Source organism: Scleropages formosus, chromosome 10 (assembly GCF_900964775.1).
Source record: "Scleropages formosus chromosome 10, fSclFor1.1, whole genome shotgun sequence".
NCBI lineage: Eukaryota > Metazoa > Chordata > Actinopteri > Osteoglossiformes > Osteoglossidae > Scleropages > Scleropages formosus.
Window position 1 is genome coordinate 6,813,796 of NC_041815.1, and position 12,399 is coordinate 6,826,194.

Here is a 12,399-nt window from a genome sequence, read left to right on the forward strand (position 1 = left end):
TCACAAACCCACAGCTGACTATGGGTAGAGAGCAGGTGTAAGAGCAAGGGTACTACACAAGGGTGGGGGGGGAAAAAAAAAAACTTGATAAGCTGAAATGTAAGACACTTGACATTATACAATAAGCAGCCTTCTCATAACTTTCCTGTGAAAAAGGAAACAAAACAATGAAAAAAAAAACATTAATTTCTGATACAAAACAGTTCATTTCCTTTCAAAAGGATTTGAAGTACGTATGGTGAATATGAACGTAGCTCTGCTTAGCAGACAGATGGTTTCATCTAAAGAGGCCAGCATGACATTTAAATTTACACAGATGGATATTTACAGCAGCAAGGTTAAGAAGCTTTCTGAAGGATAATGTAACAGATCAATTTGAATTTCTAGGACTGTGGTCCCGATCCATGTATAAAAAATTATGGGCAATGCCAGTAAAAAGAGCAACCTGAACATTACTTGTGCATTATATCTATTAGACAGAAGAATGAAAGCAAAGCAACACACTCTACTTTTCTGCAAACTGCTGCAGAAGAGCTAGGAAGTCAATGTAGAAGGACGTGTGGTCAAACAGGACGAGAAAACAGATTCAAGCTTGGGTCGGTTGAATTGGGGTTTATTCAGATGGGGATTGTGGGGATGGTTGTTGAAGAGGACGTGGCATGAAATACAGAGGTACAAGGGGTCAGTAAAGCAGCATCGGAGTCGTCAGACTTCACCCTCCCTTTATCTCTCTCTCTTCTATGTTGGAAAATGATTAAATAGATTGTTATTGATAAGATTTATTGATTACTGGGTTGTTTGGATGGTCCTGCTCCTCCCGTCATTGTCACATCAGACCTCACATGCTACTGATGTCAGCTGACTTCCTGCTTAAACTTGTTCACTGAATGTCTTGTAGGAAAAAAATAAACTACAGGCGGTCCCCGATTTACGATGGGGTTACGTTCCGTAAAACCCGTCATAAGTCAAAAATATCGTAAGTCGAAAATGCATTTGATACGCCTAATCCGCACCTCTGCGTGACAGACTGGGAGATGCAGATCGCTGCCGAGCATCACAAGAGAGCATCACTCTGCATATCGCTTGCCCGGGTAAAAAGTCAAAATCCAAAAATCAAAGTACGATTTCTACCGAATGTCTATCGCCAGCTCGCCACCGTAGAGTCGGAAAAATCGTAAGTCGAACCATTGCAAATCGGGGACCGCCTGTAGTTTCCAACAAGTGTATTTAATGCTTCTGACTGGTTCTGCACATATGTTTGCATGTCTGTATGTGTAAGCATGTGTGATGAGCCCTTTCAGAAAGTCTCCATCAAAACATTTTGTCAAAACACATATTATCCATACTTGCCCCAATGGCAAAGTATGAATGAAAGACCTTCAGTTCTGTCAGAGGCAGGCCAGTAACACTTTCTGGTTGACCCCCGCCCCCCAGGAGTTCTCACAGAAATGTCAGGTCCTAATTTTGATGACAAACAGGGCCATGCAGTGTGGCAGCAGGCCGGCGGACGGGACATGTTGCTGGACTGCCGCCGGCTGACTCACCTACGTTCACCTCGTCGTCCGTCTCTACATCACCAATGCACTCAAACTGGAAATCCTGGAGTGAGCTGGAGAATTTCTGCACAGCTGCAGAGAGGCCTGGGAGAAACAAAGTGTACGTGCTATAAAGATAACATGCCTTTCAGAGTAACAAAAAACCATTCTCAAGCTCATCGTCCAAAGGCATTCGTGGTACGTTACATAACAGATCTCAAAGGTTTCCCGAATTCCTGAAAGTCTTCTTTCGCTGTTTGCTTTAAGAGCAGCCGAAGAGAAGTGCTTTGAGTTGTCGGAAAAATGACAGGAAAAGGCAAAGAAGCTCACGCGCCGCCTGCGAAATAAATCCTGCATAAAATTTTCGGCAAAGGCATCGGATTGACAGCCGAGGATAAGGTCATGATGAACAGTCAAACGTTGTTCGCAATCAGTCCTTACTTGGCTTTCCTACCCGCGACAAAAAATTAAAAGCATCGTTTGAAACAAAAAAAAAAAATCAAATTATAAACACAGCACAGAGCCTCTTTTGCCTATTTTTCAACATAACAATAAAAGCAAATTGAGCTTATCCAATACCAGTTGCACACTTGTGTATTCGATGCTATATCACTGAAATGTGTTTAGAGGCTTTTTCGCCAATGACCTTGCAGCATGCAGAAGAGATTAATATTTCAAAGCACATTCTTATGATCCTATTAAAATTAATGACGGCAGCAATTTCAGTCGCAGCGAACAGTTATTGTCAGAAACAAAACCAAAAATGATCACTTTAGCGTTTTTTTTGCTCTTCTCAATTCCCTTCACAATATGCAGAGCATGTCAGCGCAGCGTAAAATGAAACATAAAATCCCGCAATAACAGTTAAATAACATCCGGCGATGGTTTCTCAATTCGCACCGAATGGAAATTAAACTTTAAATAACATTCCTTTGTTTAGCATGCAGGAAACACCAATATCCAACTTTGCATATTCACCTCCTTCTGAGTGTCAGACCGGTGGCAATTTGTCAACAGAATCTCAGGCAGGGCCCTAAAATCTGTCGGAGTCTTTTGGGGGATGCGTGTAAGTGACAGGAAGACTAAGTAGACAGGCGCTCTGCCATGTGCAGCCGAGGCAGCGTGGATATGGCAGGGCTCTTCGCCAACAAAGCTCTGGAACTGCTCTCAAGAATCTGGCATCACATTATGTGCATAAATATTCTAAGTCCCTTATTCCTGGTGTTTATACCCCTGCCTCTGTAATCACATTCTGACCTCACCCGCATGACCAGAAAGAGAGCTTTACAGTTAATCACAACCGCATAATCAATGTGCCACGGTGATTTAAAAAAAAAAAAGGGGATCTGAGCTGAGACGCATTTACGTAGCAGGGCTGGAGCTTTTCACGATATATCTGGCAAAATGAAAAAAAGGAACTGAAAGTCTCTGTGTTCTTAAACTACAGGATCTGAGACTCAAAAAAAAAACAAAAAAAAAAAAAAAAAACATAAAAAAAATAAAAAAGAAGAGAATACATCTGCTTTTCGTCAAGTTATGATCACGAGAAGCTTTGAAGGATCCGTTAGGCGTGCCGCTCACGAGGCGCGGCGTCGCAAGCCGGAAAGGGCGAAGGCCTGGGTGCAGGTTCCCGCCGTGTCTCAGAAGGGGAAAAAACAGAGAGAAACAACACTTCAGCGAAGATCAGAAGCAACAGGAGCTCGCAGGATCGACTCCAGCTGAGTGTTCAATCAAAGCTCGCGGAGCTGGCACCGTGCAACTTACAACGCGGACCAGACTGGCAGAAGGACGGTCCGCACCCAGGCGCTTTCGCAGATCGCCGGTCTCGCGCAAGACCGTGCTGGCGACGCCGAAAGCACTTTCTGCAGCCGCTTGTGATCCATGCATTACTTCTGTCAAGAGATGCGTGCCTCAGGGATGAGGAGTAGGACCAGTGCGGCATCGCAGATGGACGATGCGAGCCCCCACAAAGCTGGAGGAACCCATTACTTTAGCAGTAAATTTGCTCTAACAGCCTTAGGGCTAACAGCTAATCTTGTAAAGCGGATCCCGGACACAATGTTCCCTGGCTGCAGCTGCACGCTGTCTCAGCGTCCATTGGCATAAAATCCAAGACCTGGAGACATAAAGTGCGAACTCCAAAGCAGAACTACCGCAGTATGAACCAGCGAGAGCACCTAAATATGAGGAACCAAGCAGTGCACTTGTAGAAACCGTTACGATTGCACGAATCAACATGTGGCCCCCGGGGCTTCAAATCTAAGGCCTCGGGAACAGTGGTTAAGGGCATCACACCTACTTCCACAGCGATGCTGGAGGAAATGTTAACCATAGAAACATTTTGGGTATATCAGGAAAGAAGACTAGACTTGAAAATGCTCATAAACCAGTTCTAAGCTTCTATGTAGGTCAGTACCGACACACGCAATATCTTTGGCTCAATAATGCATGAGAAATTTAAAACACTGGTCTCATTTTTGACTTGTAATTCTAAATAGAATTACAAAAAAATGCAGACTAACTTGCAGACAAACCCTGTCCACATCAGCAAGGCACTTAAGCTCAATTGCTCCAATAAAAGACTGAGATATATATTCAGTCAAGTCCAACTGAAGGCGAGGAAAAAAAAAAAACATAAAATAAGGAACGAGACGACAGTAAAAAGAGAGGACAGAGCTTGTCTGAGGAAATAAAGTAGTTACGTTTTGTCTATCCATTATACTGTATTTGTATACATACATAGAGGAGCTCCAGCCTTCAGCCCTGTGAGACCTTTTGTGACCTGCTGGATGTGGGTTGGATCAGGCCAAGTTTTTATTTTCACCACATGGACATGGGTGAGCCTTGATATGAAGCAGAAACTGCATGCTGATAGCAACAATGTGCCGCACAGCCAGATTTCTGCACAGCACAAACAAATGCTTCAACCTTGCTGCTTTTCAGGCTAGGTTCAGATGCAAATTTTGTGCCTGAACTCAGCAGTGATTTCCAGCAGCTTCGGGCCCCTGCTTTCTGCTCTCCTGCTGGGCTACTGAAACAGGTCCGTCGGCAGTCTCCGGGCTATGCAGCTTGAACAGAACTCACAGAACCTCCTTTTAATAAAAGCATTACTGCTGACATGGAAGTATACAGGTTGTTTCACAGCAAACATGTGGGTTAAGAAAATGGTCCAAGAACCTGAAAAATTAAGTAAACTGCAATTAAGAACTCTGGGGAATGAGAGCGCCAAAGGCTAAAGGAAGGATTCAGACAGTTATTCTATGTAAAATATATTATTGCTGCAAGACTAAACGCACTTTTATTTTACGTATTATTTTTTCTTGCTCTCATGCCGCTTTCTTTAGGCGAGCCTGGCAAGACAGAGAATAAATGTATTTAAAAATAACCTCAATAAGAGTAAATGGCATGGTTGTTTCAGTTTTATTCATTGATTATATCAAACTAAGGGGGACCCAGTTGGGTTGGATCAGGTTCTGCTCTCTGGTGGGTCTGGGGTTCGAGTCCTGCTGGGGGTGCCTTGCGACGGACTGGCGTCCCGTCCTGGGTGCGTCCCTGCCCCCTACAGCTTCTCGCCCTGTGTTGCCGGGTTAGGCTCTGGTTCCCCGCGACCCCGTATGGGACAAGTGGCTTCAGATGATGTGTGTGTGTATATCAAACTATAAAATTCTTGTCTGTGAAGTGTGTGTTTCGTTATCATTGACAACTTTCTGAGAAGTCCTTCCAGCAGTCTCTTGGTAGATGAGGTATGAGCCAACGATGCTGTCGTGACTCTCCTTTTTCCAAGAAAACACGTCCTTTTCAGTCTTTTAAAGTTTTCCAGTCAGCCTGTAGCACGCTAATGTGTGCCCTTTTCTTGACATACCCCTGCACCACCCTACCCCTACCATCTTTTGCTTGGTTCCTCATCAGTCAGAAGGCATTTCTTGTTATCACGTTTCAGAAGCTCAGTCAAGAAATTCCTAACAATAATGAAGTGAGCACAGGTTCTGCACGGAGACCATACCCTCCTTTTGCAGCTGTGCTCCACAAAGTCTACACGCCTTCCAGACACCCTTCTTGCAGACCGAGACATTTCTTGTTTCAGATCAAGCCTTCAAAGCGGATTTTTCTTCTCTGACTCATCAGTTAACAAAAAGCTCGCCCTATCCTGATGGATGCACCAAGCTTTCCCCTTCTCTTTCCCCTTCTCTTTGATTCCTGGGTTTTTGAGAGACGGCCTTCCTCCAGGTAGCTCCTTCACCACCTGATGACAGTGATGACCTCTCCACAGCGACCCTTTTATGCCCATCTCGGGGCCTCGCATCAAATCCTTCTCCCATTGTAGATGGTGGAAAGAAACCTTTTAGCCACAAGCAGAGAATACTCTCAAAGGAGACTGTTTTCCCCTTCTCGACTTCACTTCCACAAATGAAAGGGTGATTCATCAACCTCCTCCTACCATTATAATTACTATAAAATTTGCTTTGCAAGTGTTCCTGTCCAGGGCGATTGACATGGTTACATTCTGGCCATTACCAGAGCTGCCAGACTCTGAGATAATTATAATGGAACAGAACACAATTTGATCAGGAGATACAAATGCAGTTGAAAATAAAACTCCCTCCTGTGCAGAGCTGTAGAGTCAACCGAAAAGAATTTGAAAGGATATAGCCTACTGCAATTTATTGCGGCCGTATCAGACTTATTACTATTATTATCACCGTTGTTTCACAATGTGGCAAACTGTCTCATTTATCATTTAAATTTCAAGACTAAATTCATTCTGTGTGTATACAGGTTATTTTGATATCAGTATAACAAATTCTAGCGGCCGCAGTGGGTTTGGCTGGGTCATGCTCTCTGGCGGGTCTGGGGTTCGAGTCCCGCTTGGGGTGCCTTGCGATGGACTGGCGTGCCACCCTGGGTGCGTCCCCTCCCCCTCCAGCTTTGCGCCCTGTTCTGCCTGGTTAGGCTACGGCTCGATGCGACCCCGCTAGGGACAGCGGCTTCAGCCAATGTGTGTGTGTGCATAACCAATTCTGTATCTCACATGACTTAGATGTCCAATTCCTGGGATCTCTTGTAATACTGAGACGAGAATGCAACTAAATCATGACAGCATTATTACTCAACTTTCTGAATGTCAAGGAAAAGGTAGCGAGAAATATTACCGAGACAGGCCACACAGGGCAATTCTACTTGGGAAAAAAAGGGTTTCATCTGCAGCTCAAACTGCCAGACAAGGGAGAACACTCTTCTACAGCAATGTAGGCAAGGAGCCATAGTTAAAAAAAGGTATTCTGAAGGCCCAGTGCCTCAACATTTATTGACAAGGGCATTTCATTGAAGGGGGAAAAAACATACAAGGACAAGCTTTGAAACAGTCTCAAAAGTGTGTTTGGCTAGTGGGCTTTTTCAAAAGGAGAAAGGAGAAGGAGCTGAGATGTTGTGTGAGCTGAAGTTTGCGGTGAGTCTGGTAATCAATGTTTCAGAGGAACATGTATTCAGTACACCCCCTCCCAGGAAAAAAAAAAAAAAAAAAACATTATGCCTTTCAATCACGTATAGTACGGTATAAAAAAAATGGTTCAAATTCCTTTCCTACCTGTAATAAATAAGCAATAGAACTTTTTTTTCTTTTTTTTTAGCGATACTGCATAGTCTAAACAGTGTTTGCAGTTGTGAATTGTTTAAAGGCCTAAGTTCTTGGATAATGTATGCGTTATTCTGCTAGTCAACCCACAAACACGACTACCTACTGAAAGCCATGACAAACGATATCCAAACCCTTGTCCCAGGCGCATGTTGGGCAAGTACTGCAGGAGCTGGAAAGACAGCATGACAAACAGGTCCTCCCCCGCACCTGGCAGCTGCTGATTAGAAGACACGGCAAAGAGAGGCGGGTTCGACGTGTGTAAGAAAACAGGACAGCGCACACAGTGCGGGATCGTGACTCCAATGCCACACCCTGTTGCATTCTGCCTGCAATGCCTGCTGTACTCTGTCTCACTCTGTAGCTTTTCCCAGCCATACCACTGTGTGGTCAGCAGGTGGCGGAGCGGTTAGGGCTGCTGCCTTTAAACGCAGAGGCTGCAAGTTTGGAGCTCACCTCCTGCTACAGAACCCTTGATCAAGCTATTTAAAATTGCTCTAGTAGAAATCGCCAACCAGTGTTATTGGGTAAATAATCCTAGGTAGCTTAAAGGTAAATGTAATCCTAGCTGCCGGGAGATACTGGAGCATGTTATTTAGAACCTCTGAAAGACAGGGAACTACCGACCCTGCAGTCTTCTAGACGCTGCAGCAAGGCATTCAGATGTCTGAATAGTACCTTGAAGCTACAAAAAAAAATGTGAATATCCAAACACTTTTTTTTAACACAAAAAAAAAAACTGCATAATTTCTTCGTTTATCAATTTTCGAAAAGTTCCGTTTGCATCAGAGCAAACATTACCCGAGGCAATACGCAGACACGGACACACACACACACACAATGTCTACAACCGCTTGTCGGATCGCGGCGAGTTGGAGCCTAACTCAGCAATACAGGGCACGACGCCGACGGGGAAGGGGACGCACCCCGGACAGGACGCCAGTCTGTTGCAAGGCACCCCAAGCAGGATTCAAACCTCAAACCCACTACACAGTAGGCCCTGGCCAAACCCACTTCTGAGGCAACAGATGGCACTAAATGGAATTCTACAGCGAGCGTGGAATTCACACACACATTGTCTGAACCACTTGTCCCATACAGGGTCGCAGGGAGCCGGAGCCTAACCCGGCAACACAGGGCGTAAGGCCGGAGAGGGAGGGGACACACCCAGGACAGGACGTCAGTCCATTGCAAGGCCCCCCAAGCGGAACTTGAACCCCAGATCCACCGGAGAGCAGGACCCGGTCCAACCCACTGCGCCACTGCACCCCCCTTGAGAGTGGAATTGCCTATTTTAACTCACTTCCACAGTGTTTACAGCTTGTGTGAATGCTGGTGATTTTGAAAGCACCAGGAAGAAATACTGTTACTATGACAATTGCAATGGAGAAGACAGTAGAGATAATAAAGCTGCAAAACGAAGATAATGATGAACACTGTACATGTTTAGGGGATGAATCATCAAAAAAAAAAAAAACATTGGACATAAGCATGAGGAGACAATGCATTCGTTTTCTGTATTTCCAAATTAGTATTCATATTAATGGGGAGCCACTGTGGCATGGTGGGGCAGTGGGTTGGACTGGGTCCTGCTCTCCACTGGGTCTGGGGTTCGAGTCCCGCTTGGGGTGCCTTGTGACAGAGTGGTGCCCTGTCCTGGGTGTGTTCCCTCCCCCTACAGCCTTATGCCCTGTGTTGCCAAGTTAGGCTCTGGCTCCGTGCGACCCCCTATGGGACAAGCGGTTCAGAAAGTGTGTGCGTGTGTATTCATATTAATGAAGCTTGAATTAAAAAGCATAAAAAAATAAAAGGAATGTTTTAGCTACAGCTAAAAGCTAAGTTTTATAGTTATATATAAAAGCTTTTATTTATTTTAAGTAGTGGTTAAAATGACTTTGGACTTAGAAACATAAGTGCGGAACTGACTTTTGATCCCTGTTATGTCTGGAAGTTGGGGAGCTAACGTAGTGGTAAAATAATCTACATCAATGTCTGCAAAAGGTGAGCATTTTCAACAGCTTTACGTAAACAATCACTCGAGGGGGGCGGAACTGGCTGCGCGGTGATTTTTTTCCTGCACTCCCCTAAGAGATTACAGAATGCATTGCTGCATCTAGGTGTTGATTATCAGCTGATAGTCTGAGCAAGTATAACAAGAAATTGTAGCTGTTATCAAGTCATCTTCATTGTGTGTCACGAACAGAGGAGAGGAAGGATGAAAAATATATGTAATGTATGCCTAAATGTTTACTTTCCTCCACCACAAGAGATTACTAGTTATTTTCAAACAAGCTACACACACGTTGTAGTACACTGCTACACAAGTAGAAGAATATTGCTCATGTACGTGCAACCGTAACAGTTCATGTACTCAAACATCATGTATCTGGATGCAAATTTCTCCTTCTGCTGATGTATTGCACTTTTGCATTTTTCTCTGGACGTATGTTGCTTTTCAGAAAAGTGTCTGCTAAATTAAAAAATGTAAATGCATTAACCTTATTTTTAGCTGATGCCTTTGTCCGAGGCTTCGTAAAATGTTAGCTACTTCACAGCGATTTACTGATTTATACAACAGGGTATTATTACAGTAGCAATTCAGGATAATTACACTGATCAAGGGTAGAACAGCAGGTGAGGGATCTGAACCTGGATACATTCTGACAAGAAGGCAACAGCCCTAAACACTATGCTAAATGCCATGTTTTTGTATTTCCATCTTTATGTGCAGTAAATCACAAGGAACGGGCTGTTTTTAATAACTGCTCAGGCATGTCTCTGTGTGACTTTGTTGAAAAAAGACAAAGGGGACTCCTCACATCTTCCTGCCAGAGTATGCATGTGACTTTCTTATAGCAGTTCCTTCTTCTGGACCAAACAACTCGTGCTTCTCCTGGGAAAAAAAAAAAAAAAAAACGGTCTGCGCCCTTGCAAGAAAATGGTCCACAACCAGCATACACTTAAGGGAAATAAACTGAAATAATGTGTTATTAACTGTAATGATGCACTTTGTTTATTCGGAGCTGTATGCTGCTTTGGAGAAAAGCATTTACCCAATGCTCAAATGTAATTATAAATAAGGTGGATCTATTAAATTAAGCAAAAACCTATTGCTTTGATATATTTTGTCCACAGTATTCCATATTAATACATTTATCATGGTCTTAATCGCGTGCAGCTATACTGAGAATACGAAACGGCCTTATTTAGGAGGAAGTTCTAAAATATTAAAACAACAAAGTGAATGGGAAGTATTAATGTCAAATGACTGAGCGGGTATTTGACATGTACCATTTCTCATAAGAGCGCCGAATCTGAAAATATAGAATGTCTGGTGGTTATAATAAATCATTAAACTTTAAAATCAGTTCAACTCGAGTAAGCAGGCTATTAAAAGATTAAAAAGTGCCTGGGGGATGTCCAGTTTGGTCCTCGACGGCCTTCGGTGGGTTATGGCGGTCTACTAATGGTGTTCCTGCCTGTCAGCGAGGGGATGGTGGAGGAAGCCCGCAAATGGAGACCCTGTCATTCCATAAATCACCCTGTTTTAGTGCATTACTCATGGAACCGAAATTCAATAGACCACAATGACTTGAGGATAAAACAGAACACTCGCCGTTGACCCTGCGAATGCTTCTCTTTCCTCACCTTCTGAGCCACAGGACACCGGCGTCACAAATGTGTGTATCGTTTCTACACACCAAATCACAACATCGAGGGCCGTTTTCAGTCATGATGCTTACAACAAAAGTACACAAGTTACAACAAAAATATAAAGTAAAGAAAATAGTAAAATAACTCCATTAAGCTCCATATCAACATTGATATAATGGAGCTTAATGGAATTATTTTTCTATTATTATATCTTTCTTCTTCTTAATAATAATAAAATTAAGAATAAAATTATTATTATTATTATTATTATTATTATTATAAAATGTATATACTATTTTTCAATTTTCTACTTTTTAATGAGTGAAGCACATACTTTCTCTTAAAAAAGAAGTGTGGGAACACTGGCAATTATCAATTAAGCGAATAATTGTGGTGGATGAAGTCAGGATGGAAATACGATAAGAGATTTTACTCTTAATCGTTAAAACAAAGTTGGAAGGTGTACAGCACAGGAATGCGTGGTCCCTTATCGAACGAAACATCTCCACGAATAAGTGACACTTTCATCGCCCTCACACTCCAGAACCTTGAGTTTCTTAATTTCCCCAGACCTCCGTCCGTCCCATCATCATCGTCAGAATCATACTTACTTTTGAGCGCCTTGATGAGCAAGTTCCCATCTTTGATCAACTCCTTGATGAACCTGTTGGTGCGCTCCAGCTCCACTTCGTGACATTTGAGACGCTCCCTAAAGTCCGGGCTGTCCAGAAACGAATCGTTGAACTCCAGCGTGGGCAGCCCCATGTCTTGTCTACGGGCGGATTTAGCAGCAAACTCAAGCTCTCCTTGCTAATTTACCATGTCTGTTCAGTCTTTACTCATTCGCTGCATCGGTCACCGGGTCTGCCTCGGCGAGTTAATGCGGAAATTCCTAAAACTTGGTGGTTCCTCTTCTGTGCACTTCCCGTAACTCGTCTCGTCTGTCGGTGGAGCGCCAGCGTCCCCAGTGTGTTGTGGGAGCTTCCACACGTTTCGCCCGCTGAAGGACGCTGCAGAACATGGGACCTGTTAATAAGAGCATACATTGTTGTACAAGTCAAAAGTAGTAGTTCTAGGTTCCTCACTTAAGTCTGATCAGGAGATAAGCGTCGCTTTTTTGCAGCAGTTCTCAGAGATACACGCAATTTGTGCGCTGCTTCGCTTTTACAGATAGTCCCCGGATTACGAACGAGTTCCGTTCCTTAAATCGAATTTGTACGTAAGTCGGAGCACTTGGGTATAGTTCGTCTCTAACGTCAGTTAGTCAAATGTTTCTCTTAGTATATAGTGTACTTTTCTATGCATAAAAACATTAAAGAAGCACTTCCAGATACACTGAAACATCTTTAACATAATAATACAGTAAATAATAAAACATGTAACTACAGTGGGGGGCACGGTGGCGCAGTGGGTTGGACCGGGTCCTGCTCTCTGGTGGGTCTGGGGTTTGAGTCCCGCTTGGGGTGCCTTGCGGCGGACTGGCGTCCCGTCCTGGGTGTGTCCCCTCCCCTCCCCTCCCGTCCTTACGCCCTGTGTTACTGGGTAGGCTCCGGTTCCGCGTGACCCCGTATGGGACAA

General features: G+C 43.8%; 1 protein-coding gene across 3 annotated transcripts in view; it reads right to left on the reverse strand.

Moving 5' to 3' along the window:
- The window catches only part of LOC108941648 (rho GTPase-activating protein 42-like), a 44,888-nt gene extending 32,956 nt beyond the window's left edge, over nt 1-11,932 (reverse strand). For 2 of the 3 annotated variants that reach the window (XM_018764429.2, XM_018764420.2), the window contains exons 1-2: nt 11,433-11,932; nt 1,545-1,640 (exon numbers count right to left, since the gene is read on the reverse strand). In XM_018764429.2, coding sequence (XP_018619945.2) covers nt 1,545-1,640; nt 11,433-11,586 — 250 coding nt within the window. In that variant the 5' untranslated portion in view covers nt 11,587-11,932. Of the gene's footprint in view, nt 1-1,544; nt 1,641-9,986; nt 10,061-11,432 lie in introns of all 3 variants that reach the window. The other variant, XM_018764437.2, reaches the window with a different exon arrangement.
- Between the last annotated feature and the right edge of the window lie 467 nt (nt 11,933-12,399).